Source organism: Balaenoptera musculus, chromosome 17, assembly GCF_009873245.2.
Source record: "Balaenoptera musculus isolate JJ_BM4_2016_0621 chromosome 17, mBalMus1.pri.v3, whole genome shotgun sequence".
NCBI classification, from domain to species: Eukaryota; Metazoa; Chordata; class Mammalia; order Artiodactyla; family Balaenopteridae; genus Balaenoptera; species Balaenoptera musculus.
In genome coordinates, this window is record NC_045801.1 from 36,818,823 (window position 1) to 36,836,988 (window position 18,166).

An 18,166-nucleotide genomic window follows, 5' to 3' on the forward strand; every position below is an offset into this window, starting at 1 on the left:
GGTCTTGTATATATGTCATTGCTACTCTCTCACTTCATCCCAGCTTACCAATCCCCCTCCCCATGTCCTCAAGTCCATTCTCTACGTCTGCATCTTTATTCCTGTCCTGCCCCTAGGTTTGTCAGAACCACTTTTTTTTTACATTCCATATATATGTGTTAGCATACGGTATTTGTTTTTCTCTTTCTGACTTACTTCACTCTGTATGACAGACTCTAGGTCCATCCACCTCACTACATGTAACTCAATTTCGTTTCTTTTTATGGCTGAGTAATATTCCATTGTATATATGTGTCACATCTTCTTTAACCATTCATCTGTCGATGGACACTTAGGTTGCTTCCATGTCCTGGCTGTTGTAAATAGAGCTGCAATGAACATTGTGGTACATGACTCTTTTTGAATTATGGTTTTCTCAGGGTATATGCCCAGTAGTGGGATTGCTGCGTCGTATGGTAGTTCTATTTTTAGTTTTTTAAGGAACCTCCATACTGTTCTTCATAGTGGCTGTATCAATTTACATTCCCACCAACAGTGCAAGAGGGTTCCCTTTTCTCCACACCCTCTCCAGCTTTTATTGTTTGTAGACTTTTTGACGATGGCCATTCTGACTGGTGTGAGGTGATACCTCATTGTAGTTTTGATTTGCATTTCTCTAATGATTAGTGATGTTGAACATCCTTTCATGTGTTTGTTGGCAATTTGTATATCTTCTTTGGAGAAATGTTTATTTAGGTCTTCTGCCCATTTTTGGATTGGGTTCTTTGTTTTTTTGACATTGAACTGCATGAGCTGTTTATGTATTTTGGAGACTAATCCTTTGTCAGTTGCTTCATTTGCAAATATTTTCTCCCATTTTGAGGGTTGTCTTTTCATCTTGTTCATGGTTTCCTTTGCTGTGCAAAAGCTTTTAAGTTTCATTAGGTACCACTTGTTTATTTTTGGTTTTATTTCCATTTCTCTAGGAGGTGGGTCAAAAAGGATCTTGGTGTGATTTATGTCATAGAGTGTTCTGCCTATGTTTTCCTCTAAGAGTTTTATAGTGTCTAGCCTTACATTTAGGTCTTCAATCCATTTTGAGTTTATTTTTGTGTATGGTGTTAGGGAGTGTTCTAATATTCTTTTACACTTAGCTGTCCAGTTTTCCGAGTACCACTTACTGAAGAAGCTGTCTTTTCTCCATTGTATATTCTTGCTTCCTTCATCAAAGATAAGGTGACCATATGTGCTTGGGTTTATCCCTGGGCTTTCCATCCTGTTCCATTGATCTATATTTCTGTTTTTGTGCCAGTACCGTAGTGTCTTGATTACTGTAGCTTTGTAGTAAAGTCTGAAGTCAAGGAGCCTGATTCCTCCAGCTCCGTTTTTCTTTCTCAAGATGCTTTGGCTATTCGGGGTCTTTTGTGTTTCCATACAAATTGTGAAATTTTTTGTTCTAGTTCTTTGAAAAATGCCATTGGTAGTTTGATAGGGATTTTTTGGAATCTGTAGATTGCTTTGGGTCATTTTCACAATGTTGGTTCTTCCAATCCGAGAACATGGTATACCTCTCCATCTGTTTGTATCGTCTTTAATTTCTTTCATCAGTGTCTTATAGTTTTGTGCATGCAGGTCTTTTGTCTCCTTAGGTAGGTTTATTCCAGCTATTTTATTCTTTTTGTTGTAATGGTAATTGGGAGTGTTTCCTTAATTTCTCTTTCAGATTTTTCATCATTAGTGTATAGGAATGCAAGAGATTTCTGTGCATTAATTTTGTATCCTGCTACTTTACCAAATTCATTGAGTAGCTCTAGTAGCTTTCTGGTAGCATCTTTAGGATTCTCTATATATAGTATGTCATCTGCAAACAGTGACAGCTTTACTTCTTCTTTTCTGATTTGGATTCCTTTTATTTCTTTTTCTTCTCTGATTGCTGTGGCTAAAACTTCCAAAACTGTGTTGAATAATAGTGGTGAGAGTGGGCAACCTTGTCTTGTTCCTGATCTTAGAGGAAATGGTTTCAGTTTTTCACCATTGAGAACAATGTTGGCCGTGGGTTTGTCATATATGGCCTTTATTATGTTGAGGTGGGTTCCCTCTATGCCTACTTTCTGGAGGGTTTTTATCATAAATGGGTGTTGAATTTTGTCAAAAGCTTTTTCTGCATCTATTGAGATTGTCATATGGTTTTTATCCTTCAATTTGTTGATACGGTGTATCACGTTGATTGATTTGTGTATATTGAAGAATCCTTGCGTTCCTGGGATAAACCCCACTTGATCATAGTGTATGATCCTTTTAATGTGCTGTTGGGTTCTGTTTGCTGGTATTTTGTTGAGGATTTTTGCATCTATGTTCATCAGTGATATTGGCCTGTAGTTTTCTTTTTTTGTGACATCTTTTGTCTGGTTTTGGTATCAGGGTGATAGGGGCCTCCTAGAATGAGTTTGGGAGTTTTCCTCCCTCTGCTATATTTTGGAAGAGTTTGAGAAGGATAGGTGTTAGCTCTTCTCTAAATGTTTGATAGAATTCACCTGTGAAGCCATCTGGTACTGGGCTTTTGTTTGTTGGAAGATTTTTAATCACAGTTTCAATTTCAGTGCTTGTGATTGGTCTGTTCATATTTTCTATTTCTTCCTGGTTCAGTCTCGGAAGGTTGTGCTTTTCTAAGAATTTGTCCATTTCTTCCAGGTTGTCCATTTTATTGGCATATAGTTGCTTGTAGTAATCTCTCATGATCCTTTGTATTTCTGCAGTGTCAGTTGTTACTTCTCCTTTTTCATTTCTAATTCTATTGATTTGAGTCTTCTCCCTTTTTTCTTAATGAGTCTGGCTAATGGTTTATCAATTTTGTTTATCTTCTCAAAGAACCAGCTTTTAGTTTTATTGATCTTTGCTATTGTTCCCTTCATTTCTTTTTCATTAATTTCTGATCTGATATTTATGATGCCAGTAGACATTGAGGCTTTAAAGGACAGGTGCTGTGTCTTGGGGCTCAGCTCAGTGTCTGGCATGTAGCAGGAACTTAATATGAATTTGTTAAATGAGTCAAAGTAGACACTAAAGCTGCTCCTTTGCCAGGAGAAGAAAGAATCAGGATTAAATGAAACCCGTATTTATGTAAAGTATGTGCATCAAAGTCTTAGGTTCCTTTAAAAGGCAGAGATTGACAGAATGGGTGGGAAAAACATGGAACTAGATGCTATCCATGAGACACACATAGATATGAAGACACAGGCTAGGAGCAAAAAAGAAAAAAATTTCTTAGGTTCTTCAAACCCAAGAGAAATAAAAGCTATGATTTTTTAAGATAGTCTTGAACATGTCCCAGTAACCTCTTGATCTGAAATTAAAATATATATATATTAACTGACAGACATATTGACACATTCTATAAAGTATTCTATTAATGTATTAATCATATATTGTTCTATCTTTCCTCCTTGTTTAGGACTTGTGCCATTCTCATTGTGATGAGTCCCTCATCCACAAGAAGATCATGACTATTATCAACTGCTTTATTAATTCCAGTATTCCACCAGCTTTACAAATTGACATTCCATTAGAGCAAGCCCAGAAGATTATTGAACACAGAAAGGAGTTGGGACCATATGTATTTAGAGAGGCACAGGTAAGAAATCAGGGCATGTAGTAAGCATACTTTAAAATAGATTAACAATCTAGATATTCTTTAAAAGTTTTTGCATTATTCGTATTTGGCAAAGCTCTAATCCTCCTAATCCTGGGATTTATTCTGTTTAATTTAAAAAATGTTGCGTATGCCACAGAACATAGAAACTAGTAACTTACTATTTTGTTGATGATAATATACAGCAAATACAATTATTTAAATTCTGTACTTTGACTTTGCATGGTTATCATTTTATTTCTAACTTATAAAACTCCAGCTAATTCCTCCTTCCTTTCCCACCATTCATATTTCCTTTTAAAATATCTGCTACCACAAAAATGTGTAAAGTATGTGTGTCCCAAGATTTGTGTATTTTTAAAGGTTGGAATATTCACATAGCTCATAAAATAAGTGAGAGGAGATTTAAGTACCCAACCAACATAAAGTACACAAGCTCATGAAAGGAAAATCATGGCTGTTAACCTGCTCAAGTTACTTCTTTTTAAGACAAATAATAGAAAACAGTGAGTTGCTGAACATAATTTATTTGCATTTTGAAAAGCCTTTTAGTGATGTTCCTGAAAAATGATTAAGAAAAATAAATTATAATAGGGGTAATAGGGAAGGCCATGTCACTATTTAAGTGATATGAAACAGAGATTTAGGGTATGATTGCCCTTGAGCATGGAAAAAGACCATTATTCCTTAATATTCATTTGCAAGCCAGCTGTGTTCTAAGTCCTAAAAGGAACTGAAAGTAGACTCACCATCCAATTATGCATTGAAATAGGTAAAAATAAAGAAGAATGATTGAGGATGTGCTAGAGAGAAATAGAAAAAACATGGTGTCAGAATTGTAGCATCTGTTAATGAAAAGATCACTTAGCCTAGCCTAGGTCTCCTGATAGCCAGGAGACCATCTAGCCTCAAGTCTGATGGTGAATGTCTGGAGCTGCTTACGTAGGTTGGTTCCACCGCACTGTCCAGGGATTACAGCCAGTGAACTTTATTGGAGTCCTCTAGTTTATGCCTCCTACCTGATTTCCCAAATCAAAGTCCCAAACATATCTTAAATATGGACTTTGGAGTATCAGAACACAAGAGAATATTTAGGGGCCTCACCTCACCAAATCTGTTGTTTCTGTTTTCTGTAAGGAAGCTCAGAGAATGGCATATCTCCTACCCAGGTATACAAGTCAGAGATCTGGTTGCCATCTTCATGTCTTCCCTATCCTTCATTCCTTACCTTTGGGGATCTTCAGTCACTTATATGTATCCATTTGTCTCCTTCTTATCTGTTATTCTATCTACTTTTCTCCAACTCCATGCTGCTACCTCAGTTCACATCTGCAATGTCTCACATTGATTACCAGAATTCCCTGCCTCTAGGCTCTCTCAAAACCATTTAACTCACTGCAGACAGATCCATCTTTTCAAAAGTATATTTGATCATGTCATTTCTCTGCTTTCAATTTCAATTACTCCCCATTGTCTTCAGAATGAAGACCAAGCTCCTTACTACATATTTCTCTAACCACATGTCTTCCCACTCCCTGCCATCTGTCTCCCAGTCTTACTGAAATATTTGTACTTCCATAAAGAGGGCTTACTTTCTTGCTTCCAGAGCTTTTTACAGTATCATCTTCTCTCTCTTATGCTTCTATGATATCTTGTATTTGTCCCTGTCAGAACACTTATCACACAGAACTGAAAATGGCTATTCTCATGCCTCACTTTCCCATCGGACTGTAAGGTCTTTGGGCGTAGGGAATGTTTCTTATTTGCCTTTGCGGCCTGAGTGCCTGGCATAGAATAGACACTCAGTAACATTTTTGAACATATGAATGAATGATGTGAGAATAGATGGATCATGACAGGAATAGATCAAACTGGACATGAGAGCAAAGTTGAGCAAAAGGGCTGAATAGTAAGTATAAAAATTGCCTGTTTTAGTATTTATTTCACTATAGCAGTGGTCCCCAACCTTTTTGGCACCAGGGACCGGTTTCGTGGAAGACAGTTTTTCCACGGACTGGGGGCGGGAGTGTGGGTGGATGGTTTTGGGATGATTCAAGCGCATTACATTTATTGTGCAATTTATTTCTATTATTATTACATTGTAATATATAATGAAATAATTATACAACTCACTATAGTGCAGAATCAGTGGGAGCCCTGAGCTTGTTTTCACTTGCCACTCACTGATAGGGTTTCGATATGAATCTGCAAGCAGTTGATTTATTATGGTCTCTGTGCAGTCTAACCTCTCTGCTAATGATAATCTGTATTTGCAGCCGCTCCCCGGTGCTAGCATCACCGCCTAAGCTTCACCTCAGATCATCAGGCATTAGATTCTCATAAAGAGCACGCAACCTAGATCCCTCACATGTGCAGTTCACAGTAAGGTTCACGCTCCTTTGAGAATCTAATGACGCAGCTGATCTGACAGTAGGCGGAGCTCAAGCAGTGCTGTGAATGATGGGGAGCGGCTGTAAATACAGATGAAGCTTTGCTGGCTCACCCACCGCTCACCTCCTGCTGTGCAGTCCTGTCCGTGGCCCGGGGATTGGGGACCCCTGCACTATAGCGTCTGCCTGTCCCCCACCTGCATTCCTAATAGCTTGAAAGTTTTCATCACCCAGCCATATTTTCACTGGCCCTTCTCACTCATACTAGAGCATTGCCCATCTGCTGGCAGTGAGCAAAGTAGCTCTGTATTTATTAAAACATTTACTTACCCACAGTTTGGTTATCTTTTAAGGTTTTGGAGGCATAGGACAATTTTCATGAATAACATGTATGTTATTAACCTTAATTGCAACTTCTAGAAATAGAGCAATTTTATGTCTACCTTGAAAAATTGTGTCCTAATAGGGTGACTTTTACTGGAAAGCCTTCTAGATGAAAATAAATATATTTGAGAGCTGGGAATGACTTAGGTTTTGGAGGGGTAACTGAGAAGTAGGGTCAATAGTTGGTAAATAGAGGTGGAGGAGGAGTATTTAAGTTTAAAAAGTGCATATAAAAACTACCATGATCGTTTAACTTTGGAGAAGGGGATTACTTAATTAAATGCATGACAGATAAATGTAAATGAAAATTTTTTAAAAGCCTGCACTTCATCAAATAAAGTATGTTTAGCTTTTGTGTTCACAATCCCAAGAGGCTATAGCATTCAATGACAAGATAGTATTGTAAAGGGAGTAAATAGTTTTACTAATGATACTCATGTACAGAAACGAGGAGTCATGAAATATATCAATTCAGGACGCTGTTGATCACTGCAGCATTTACTTTTTAAAAATTCCACTTTCCCCCTGAAGAGTTGGCTTAGAGCCTAATGGGATAGTTCATTTTTCTCCAGGGCATTAGGTATAGGCCATTCCCAGCAACAAAACGTTGGACTTGATCTGATGTGGCAAGTCCTACCTTCTTGGAAGTAATGTATGCCTCTGGAACTAATGGAAAAACTTGGCATGGGAATTTGAGCAACAATTCTTATCTCTATAAATATCACAATTAATCACTTAATGTAGAGTGTCCTAAGAAAGCATTTGTGCAGGATACCACTCTGCTTTTTAAATGTTACTTTTCTTGCTCTCACATAAAAGAGAGATTATATCATTTAAAAGTTACTCAAGATTTATTCTTAGATCTGCAGCTTTGTTTAAGAGCTTTTCCAGAGGCAAAATGGTATTTCCTTTCTCTAAAAGAAAGGAAAGGGGACCGGAGAGGAGTTCCCCTTGATGAACTGAATATTTGGAATACTTGCATAAAACAGCAGAGTGTATGGCAGATCAACTGGTATATGTTTTCAAAGAAAACATAAATTTCTTATTTTAAAAGACCTAATGGATTCTTTATTAATACAATCAACTGGATAGGGAAACATAAAGCATAAAGTGACTTTTAACTGTATTTAAGAGTATGTTTTTTTTAAAAGAAAGACTTCTCATTGGTAGTAAAAAAACATTGATGATAAGCATGTGCTGAACTAAACTATACCAAGATGTCTGGAGACAATAAGTTGGAGGAAACATGCTGTATATTAAAGAATAGAATAGTTAATCCATTATTATGGTGAATTAGAGTTTAAATTGGTACATTTGTATAAAACTGTAATCTGAGACATACTTTGTTTTATATACAGATGACAATTTTTGGAGTTCTGTTTAAATTTTGGCCTCAGTTTTGTGAGTTTAGGAAGAACTTAACTGATGAAAAAATTTTGAGTGTTTTGGAGAGAAGACAAGAATATAGTAAGCAGAAAAAAAAATTGGTAGTCACAGAAGACGAAAAACTTGCAAAGGTGAGACAAGAATCATTTTGGGTTTAATCAGACTTTTAAAAGTTATGTGATACATGTAGAAGAATTTGGGCTGAGCAAAAATACAGAGAAGTTATAGAATACAGATTTTAGTGGTTTTTAAAGCCTTCATTCAGAGGTTTCAGACTTGTTTTTGAATTTTAAAAAATTTATCTCAAATGTCATCTCTTCTATGTACCTCTCTTGGAGAACACTTTATATTGTCTTGTGAATAAGTTTTTGCATCTGTCTTTCTCACTGGACTGAGATCCTCAATTATACCATCTGTCTTATTAAACACTTCTACCACTATCCAGCACATGCTCAATTATAAGTTATTGTTTACCAAATAAATATGGGAATGAATGAATGAATGAAAAAATATTATGTACTGGGAGCAGCATTTTCAATATTAAAATTAGAGAATGATATATTGACTGTGAAATTTACAAATATAAGTCATAAATTGTCCAGCCTGCCTATTTGTCTTTTAGTCTGTCCATTCATTTATCAATTCCTCTATCTTTATATTTACCTATTTTCCTTGACTTGAAAAGGGATAACAAGTAATGTATTTCATCTTATTTGTAAGTTTATCCCTATTCTGTTTTTTTAAAAAAATTTAAAAGATAATCTAAAGATATAAAAGTAATATAATTATAACACCCATATTTGCACAGGTCAAAATAAACAGTTAACATTTTCCTCATTTGCTTTTCATTTTTCCTTAAGAAGTGAAATACTGCAGAACAGTAAACTCTCTTAACTCCAGCCCTGAGTTCTATTACCCTCTCCATCTCCAAGAGCAACCATTAAGTTTGGGGTATGTTCTCCCAGCTCCTTTTTAAGATAGTGTTTTATATGGGTATATGGATTCATAAACAATCCAGAGGACTATTTTGTATGTATTTTAACTTACGTAATGGTACCATATTTTATTAGTCTTCTCAGGCTACCATAGCAAAATATCAGAGACTGGATGGCTTAAACAACAGAAATTAATTTCCTCATAGTTCTGGAGACTAGAAGTCCCAGATCAAGGTGCCAGCTAATACGATTCTTGGTGAGACCTCTCCTCCTGGCTTGAAAATGGCCACCTTCTTGTTGTGTCCTCACAAGTTGGGGAGAAAAAGAGTTCTCTCTCTCTTCCTCTTCTTATAAAGCCACAATTCCTTTGGATTAGGACCCTACCCTTATGACCTCATTTAACCTTAAGTACCTCTTAAAGACCCTATCTCATGATACAGACACAGTGGAAGTTAGGACATCAACATATGAATTTGGGGAGACACAATTCATTCCATAGCACATATTGTGCTTTCTACATCTTGCATTTTAAATTCAATTTTGTCTTTTAATTCTACCCACACTGCTCTACTTAGATCTCATTTAATCAGTTTAATTGCTGCATTTCCATCATATGAATAAATATGCTATTTTTATTTAACTTTCTTTTTTTTTTTTTTTTAAGTTTTGGCTGCGTTGGGTCTTCATTGCTGCATACGGCCTTTCTCTAGTTGTGGTGAGTGGGGGCTACTCTTCCTTGCTGTGCGCGGGCTTCTCATTGCGGTGGCTTCTCTTGTTGCCGAGCATGGGCTCTAGGCGCGAGGACTTCAGTAGTTGTGGCTCGCGGGCTTTCGAACGCAGGCTCAGTAGTTGTGGCACACAGACTTAGTTGCTCCGCGGCATGTGGGATCTTACTGGACCAGGGATCAAACCCGTGTCCCCAGCATTGGCAGGAGGATTCTTAACCACTGCACCACCAGGGAAGTCCCTATTTCTTTATTGTTGGATTTTTTTCAATTTTTACCATTACAAACAGCACTGCAGACAACATTCCTGTAAACGTCTTCATATTCACATGTATAAAAATGTTTTTGGAATGGCTGAGTAAGAGAGTATGAGCGTGTGTCAATCTATATTCCTACTTCTCCCCATTTGGTTTGTTCAGACTTTGAAATTTTTGTCAGTCTGTTGATGACAAGTGGTATGTCATCATGCTGATGCATTTATTTACGTTCACCTAATTATTAGTAAGGTGGAACAACTTTTCACATGTTAACTATTCGGATATTTTGATCAGGATTGTAATGAACCTATAGGTCAGTTTGAGAATTGATGTCATAACAATACTGTGTCTTCTACTCCATGAACACAGTTTATCTCTGTTTAGTTATTCTTTCATTTCTCTCATCGATGATTTGTCATTTTCAATGACAGGTCTTGAGTATATTTTGTGAAATTTATTCCAAAGTATTTCATGTTCAAAATAATGCTATTGCTATTATATTTTTAAATTTCAAATTCCAAATTATATTTTAGAAAAATTTTTATTTTGAAATAATTAACATTCACAGGAAGTTGCAAAGATAGTAGAGAAGTCCCATGTACCCATCACCCAGTTTTCCCCAGTGGCTACACCTTACATTAACTATATACAATAGTAAAATCAGGAAATTGATATTGATACAAGGTGTGTGTATAGTTCTATGCCATTTTGTCACATGTGTAGATTCAAGTAACCAACACTATATTCAAGATGCACCACAAAGATGTCCCTCATGACTATAAGTCATATCCATCCAGTTACCCATTATAATGTCTGTTAGCCATGAATCTGTTCCCCATTTAGAAAATTTTGTCGTTTTGAGAATGTTATATAAATAGAATCATACAATATGTGACTCTTTGAGACTGGCAGTTTTCACTCTACATAAATACCCTTGAGATCCATCCACGTTGTTGTGTATATCCATAGTTCATCCTCTTTAATTGCTGGGTAGTGCTCTGTGGTACATTGTACCACATTTTAACCATTCACTCATTAGAGGACATTTGAGTTGGTTCCTGTTTTGGGCTATTACAATAAAATGCTAATGTAGTCACTCTTGCCTTCTTCTTCTCCTCCTTCTCCTCCTTCTTCTTATTCTTTTATTTGAGTGCTTTTATTTAATAATAGCTTTATTGAAATTTAATTCACATACCATAAAATTCACACTGTTAAAGTGTACAATTTTGTGGTTTTAGTATATTTACAGAGTTGTGCAACCATCACTACTACTTAATTTTAGAACATTTTCATCACCTCAAAAAGAAACTCTGTACCCATTAGCAGTCACTCCCCTTTACTCCTTCCCTCTCAGCCTCTGGAAGCCACTAATCTACTTTCTATATCTGGACATTTCATGTAAATTAAATCATATAGCATGTGGTCTTTTATGGCTGGCTTCTTTCACTTAGCATGATATTTTCAAGGTTCATCCATTTTGTAGCATGTTTCACTACTTTATTCTTCTTATGGCCGACTAATATTACACTATATGGCTGTACTACAGCTTGCTTATCCATTCATCAGTTAATGTACTTTTTGGCTATTATTAATAATGCTGCTATGAACATCCTGTACAACCTTAAGTATAGACATGTTTTAATTTTTCTTGGGACCTAGAAATTGAATTGATGGCTCCTTTTGAGGAACTGCCAAACTTCTCCCAAGCTACAGAACCATCTTGTTCTCTTGATTTTCACATGGTATATTTTTCCATTCCTTTACTTTACTGCCTACATCATTATATTTTAATTAAGTTTCCTGTAAACAGCATATAGTTGGGTCGTGGTGGTGTTTGATTTTTGTTTTTAGTCTACTCTACGAATCTCTGTTTATTAATTGGTGTATTTAGTCTGTGTATCTTTAATGTAATTATTGATATGTTAGTTCTGAAATCTGCCATTTTATTTTTTGTTTTATTTGTTCCCTGTTTCTTTTTTTCTGTTTCCTTTGTCTTGCATTCCTGTGGATTTACTTGAACATTTCTTAGAATTTCATTTTGCTGTATCTCTGTTTGGATGTTTCAGTGGTTGCTTTAAATATCACATTATACATGCATAACTTATTGCAGTCTATTGGTGTTGACATTTTACCAGTTTGAGTCTAGAAACTACCTCCCTTTAAGTCTCTTTCCCCTCACCTGTTTATAATTATCCTAAATATTTCTCAACATATATTGAGAACCACATCAGACAATTGTATAATTTTTGCTTCAACCATCAAACGTAAATCAGGAAACTCAAGGTGAAAAGTCTACTGTATTTACCCTTACTTTTGCTCTTGCTATTTTTCTTCCTTTTTGATGTTCCAAGATTTATTATTTTCTTCTTTCTTTTTTCCCTGTAAGTAAGGTATTGTTTCTCACTTACTGCTTTCAAGATTCTTTTCTTTGTCTTTAGTTTTCAGAATTTTGATTATGATGTGTCTTGTGCAGATTTCTTGGGGTTGATTCTGTTTGAGCGTTACTCAAGTTCTTGAGTCTGTATGTTTATATCTTTTGCCAACTTTGGAAGAGGTGAATTTATATTCATATTATATATATGTGTGTATATATGTATATATACACTTCCTTTATGATCGATATTCGTGAACGCTTGGGTACCTTATAGCTTCATTTCTGAGAGATTTTTATTTTTTACAGTCTTTTTTTAAGCTCAGTAAACTGTCATTTTACACTGCCTTTTAAAATTTCTTTATGTTTCTGTTCTGAGTTTCTTTTTTTTTAACATCTTTATTGGAGTATATTGCTTTACAATGGTGTGTTAATTTCTGCTTTATAACAAAGCGAATCAGCTATACATAAACATATATCCCCATACCGCCTCCCTCTTGTGTCTCCCTCCCACCCTCCCTATCCCACCCCTCTAGGTGGTCACAAAAGACCGAGCTGATCTCCCTGTGCTATGTGGCTGCTTCCCACTAGCTATCTATTTTACATTTGGTAGTGTATATATGTCAATGCCACTCTCTTACTTCATCCCAGCTTACCCCTCCCAGTGTCCTCAAGTCCATTCTCTACTTCTGCATCTTTATTCCTGTCCTGCCCCTAGGTCCTTCAGAACCCTTTTTTTTTCTTTAATTAGATTCCATATATATGTTTAGCATATGGTATTTGTTTTTCTCTTTCTGACTTACTTCACTCTGTATGACAGACTCTAGGTCCATCCACCTAACTACAAGTAACTCAATTTCGTTTCTTTTTATGGCTGAGTAATATTCCATTGTATATATGTGCCACATCTTCTTTATCCATTCATCTGTTGATCAACACTTAGGTTGCTTCCATGTCCTGGCTATTGTAAATAGAGCTGCAATGAACACTGTGGTACATGACTCTTTGAATTATGGTTTTCTCAGGGTATATGCCCAGTAGTGGGATTGCTGCGTCGTATGGTAGTTCTACTTTTAGTTTTCTAAGGAACCTCCATACTGTTCTCCATAGTGGCTGTATCAATTTACATTCCCACCAACAGTGCAAGAGGGTTCCCTTTTCTCCACACCCTCTCCAGCATTTATTGTTTGTAGATTTTTTGATGATGGCCATTCTGACCCTTGTGAGGTGATACCTCATTGTAGTTTTGATTTGCATTTCTCTAAGGATTAGTGATGTTGAACATCCTTTCATGTGTTTGTTGGCAATCTGTATTATCTTCTTTGGAGAAATGTCTATTTAGGTCTTCTGCCCATTTTTGGATTGGGTTGTTTGGTTTTTTTGATATTGAGCTGCATAAGCTGCTTGTAAATTCTGGAGACTAATCCTTTGTCAGTTGCTTCATTTGCAAATATTTTCTCCCATTCTGAGGGTTGTCTTTTCATCCTGTTTATGGTTTCCTTTGCTGTGCAAAAGCTTTTAAGTTTCATTAGGTCCCATTTGTTTATTTTTGGTTTTATTTCCATTTCTCTAGGAGGTGGATCAAAAAGGATCTTGCTCTGATTTATGTCATAGAATGTTCTGCCTATGTTTTCCTCTAAGAGTTTTATAGTGTCTGGCCTTACATTTAGGTCTTTCATCCATTTTGAGTTTATTTTTGTGTGTGGTGTTAGAGAGTGTTCTAATTTCATTCTTTCACATGAAACTGTCCAGTTTTCCCAGCACCACTTATTGAAGAGGCTGTCTTTTCTCCATTGTATATTCTTGCCTCCTTTATCAAAGATAAGGTGACCATATGTGCATGGGTTTATCTCTGGGCTTTCTATCCTGTTCTGTTGATCTGTATTTCTGTTTTTGTGCCAGTACCATACTGTCTTGATTACTGTAGCTTTGTAGTATAGCCTGAAGTTAGGGAGCCTGATTCCTCCAGCTCCATTTTTCTTTCTCAAGATTGCTTTGGGGGCCTCCCTGCTGGCGTGGTGGTTAAGAATCCACCTGCCAGTGCAGGGGACACGGATTTGAGCTCTGGTCCGGGAAGATCCCACATGCCGCAGAGCAGCTAAGCCTGTGTGCCACAACTACTGAGCCTGCACTCTAGAGCCCACGAGCCACAACTACTGAAGCCCACGAGCCGCAACTACTGAAAGCCCGCATGCCTAGAGCCCGTGCTCCGCAACAAGAGAAGCCACTGCAATGAGAAGCCCATGCACCGCAACGAAGAGTAGCCACCACTTGCTGCAAGTAGAGAAAGCCTGCGCACAGCAATGAAGACCCAACTCAGCCAAAAATAATAAATATATTAAAAATAAATAAAGTCCAAAAAAAAAGATTGCTTTGGCTATTCGGTGTTCTGAGTTTCTGCATTTATGATTTGGAGTATTTCATATATGAAAATGTTTGTGTAGGGATATTTTATCCACTTTGGGCTCCTATGTTAGAGTTTTCCTCTGATTCATGATTAGATTTCTTGGAGAGTCGTGTCATCAGCTAAAATATTGGAGTTCTCATTTTCTGTTTTATTCTTGTAATGGTTTTATATGCATATAACCTGCCATTTTCTGCTCATTTTGAAATGTCTTATATTTTCATCAACCACCAATAATAGGGAGCAGTCAGAACTCTTATACACTGTGGATGGGAGTGTACATTGATAGTCACTTTAGAAAACAATTTGACTTTATCCAGTAAATTAAAAGATGCACTTAGCCTTCAACTTATCAAATCTACTTGAATAATTCATGGACACAAATATCAGGAGATATATCCTAGAATAATTCATGGACACAAATATCAGGAGACATGCACATGGTTTATAGCACCCATGCTTTCTATAGCAAAAAATCAGAAGCTATTCAAATGTCTATTAACAGGAGATTGGAAAAACAAATTCATGTAGTAGAACACAGTGCTGTGATGGAAAACAAATTAACTATAACCACAATAATAACCATAGATATATAGCAGGAGTATAATGTTGAGTGAAAAAGTTGCAAATGAATAGAACCAGTCAATTCTGCTTATATAAAGTTAAAATTCGTATAAAACTAATCAATACAAATGTGGGACACTATAAATAAGAAAAAGGGGGCTTCCCTGGTGGCACAGTGGTTGAGAATCTGCCTGCCAATGCAGGGGACACGGGTTCGAGCCCTGGTCTGGGAAGATCCCACATGCCGCAGAGCAACTAGGCCTGTGAGCCACAATTACTGAGCCTGCACGTCTGGAGCCTGTGCTCCGCAACAAGAGAGGCTGCGATAATGAGAGGCCCATGCACCACGATGAAGAGTGGCCCCCCCGGGCTTCCCTGGTGGCGCAGTGGTTGAGAATCTGCCTGCCAATGCAGGGGACACGGGTTCGAGCCCTGGTCTGGGAAGATCCCACATGCCGCGGAGCAACTGGGCCCGTGAGCCACAACTACTGAGCCTGAGCGTCTGGAGCCTCTGCTCCGCAACAAGAGAGGCCGCGATAGTGACAGGCCCGCGCACCGCGATGAAGAGTGGCCCCCACTCGCCGCAACTGGAGAAAGCCCTCACACAGAAACGAAGACCCAACACAGCCAAAAATAAACATAATAAATAAATAATAAATAAAAATTAAAAAAAAAAAAAAAGAGTGGCCCCCACTTGCCGCAACTAGAGAAAGCCCTCGCACAGAAACGAAGACCCAACACAGCCATAAATAAATAAATTAAATAAATAAATAAATAAATAAATAAATAAATAAATAAATAAATAAACCCAAAGTTTGAAAAGAAAAAGGAATGATAAACATACAAAATTCAGCATAGCGGTTACCTTCATGGGTTGGGTGGAGATAGATGATGGGATTGGAGAGTGACACAAAGGGGAACAGAGGTACTGGTGATACTGCATTTCTTAAGCTTTGGTGGTATTGTTGTTATTCATATCTTATGTGAGTGTTATAAATGTTTTTATAAGTATTTAATATATAATAACATTTTCATATGAATGATGCTACAAAAAAATTATCACATTTTCAGAAGCTTATCTTTGGTTGATGTATTCTATCATCTGGAGGTTGAGGGTATTTCCAGTACCCTCAGGGAATGAGAATCAGGGAAGACATAAGAGCAAGAAAATAGGAAGAGGTGTCTGCAAAATCTTGCTTCTACTGAATCAGTTCTTCACAATGTGGCTTCACATATTTTTGTTGATGTATTGTGAGTTATTTAACCATGGAGCCAATATATACACATATCTATCCCATGTATGGAAATGAAATGTTATTAAACTTAAATATAATTATTTTTGGATTATTTATTTTAACAATTTCTGCAATTATTTCCCTTCCAGTGGTTTAGGCGATAAATGATAGATCAAATAATACAAAAGCTGATTTCCCCCTCAAACCAACTATGCATCTGGCCCAATCTATGTAATCTGACTAAAAACAGAGTTCACTAAATAAAAATCCTCTCATTTACCTTCTCCAGTCCCTTGAGGCAAGTCCATGTCTGACTGAGCTGCATGAATGTGATCCTAAGTTGGTAGGCTCAGGAAGGAAATATATTTGAAGGGTTGATATAGGGAGAAAAAATAGAATGTTGTCTAACATGTATGCTTGGAGCTCTTTTCTGATTCCACCTGTGGCACATGAATAACTTCACCAATCAGATGAGTCTCACGTGAGTCTGCTGCATTTTCTACTAATGTGGCCTAAATAGTCTCTCAAAACAGCCTCCCCTCCTCATCCTTTTCTTCCTTCTTTCACCAGACTTTTACTGATCATCCACTACATAGAGTTTTATTGATCATCTATTCATATTGATCCCTACTACATATGCTAGGGATATGAATATAATTTATATATAGTGTAAGGATAGATAGATACACACATACACTTAACTGAAAAGAATATAAACAAAAACTGAAATCCCAGAAAATGAGGAATTAATTATTTGTGGGGGAAAGGTAAATGATCTCAAAGAAAAGGTAAATTTGAGTTAGTCTTAAATAGTAGGATTTTAACAAATGGTTCTAAATATATACTTATTGAATAAAGAATATAGAAGTAAGGAGGATATAAAGATCTCTTACTGTATCCTAAACACTTATAAAGAACTTCACAGCTCTCTAAGTGTCATCCCAGGTATTTTCAGTTTGCTTACATATATGGTAAACATATTGTCTGAAACAAAAGTTGAAACATACAGTGTGATGAGGGTAGAGAAAATCTGCAATTGCTGCTTCTCCAGAAAATCCAGAATGTATGTTTATATCGTCCATATTATACTTCAGTTATGGAAATGCAAATGTCCTTAAGTGATCTTCTGATCTGTCCATATCTGTCAACTGGTAACTGCTAACGGGGTTAGGTACAAATATTGGCATTCCTTTTGTAGGGTGAATAATCCTAAAGAAAACATAGGAATTCTACTTTTGAATATTCTTATTTTACACAATAAACATATTGCCATCACTTATTAGTAACTACAAATTTCGCACATGCAATTATTTTAACACGGAAAGTGTAAGCTAAGGAAGACCAGTAGAGTCGGCATTTGTTCCAGGATTTCATTGTCAATGAAGACGTATGAGGAAATGTTGGAAAAAGTGAATATGGGAAACTCATAAATTTTTTTTGTAATGTAAGAATGTATCCTCTGGGCTTCCCTGGTGGCGCAGTGGTTGAGAATCTGCCTGCCAATGCAGGGGACACGGGTTCGAGCCCTGGCCTGGGAAGATCCCACATGCCGCGGAGCAACTAAATCCCGTGAGCCACAACTACTGAGCCTGCGCATCTGGAGCCTGTGCTCTGCAACGGGAGAGGCCGCGACAGTGAGAGGCCCACGCACCGCGATGAAGAGTGACCCCCGCTTGCCGCAACTAGAGAAAGCCCTCGCACAGAATCGAAGACCCAACACAGCCCAAAAAATAAATTAATTAATTAATTTTAAAAAAAAATGTATCCTCTGAAAAAAATCACTCACTATGAAAAACATTGGATTTCCCTAGGTAACCATGGGCATGACTCGTAACCCTCAACCTCAAATTCATCTATCAACTAATGGTGATAATATTAATCTCATAT

At 36.9% G+C, this 18,166-nt stretch overlaps 1 protein-coding gene across 1 annotated transcript in view; it reads left to right on the top strand.

Annotated features, from left to right (window-relative positions):
- RGS22 (regulator of G protein signaling 22) overlaps window positions 1-18,166 on the top strand; it is a 196,896-nt gene that overhangs the window by 153,848 nt on the left and 24,882 nt on the right. Inside the window, exons 22-23 of the mRNA XM_036830350.1 lie at window positions 3,431-3,610; window positions 7,761-7,919. Coding sequence (XP_036686245.1) covers window positions 3,431-3,610; window positions 7,761-7,919 — 339 coding nt within the window. The remainder of the gene's footprint in view (window positions 1-3,430; window positions 3,611-7,760; window positions 7,920-18,166) is intronic.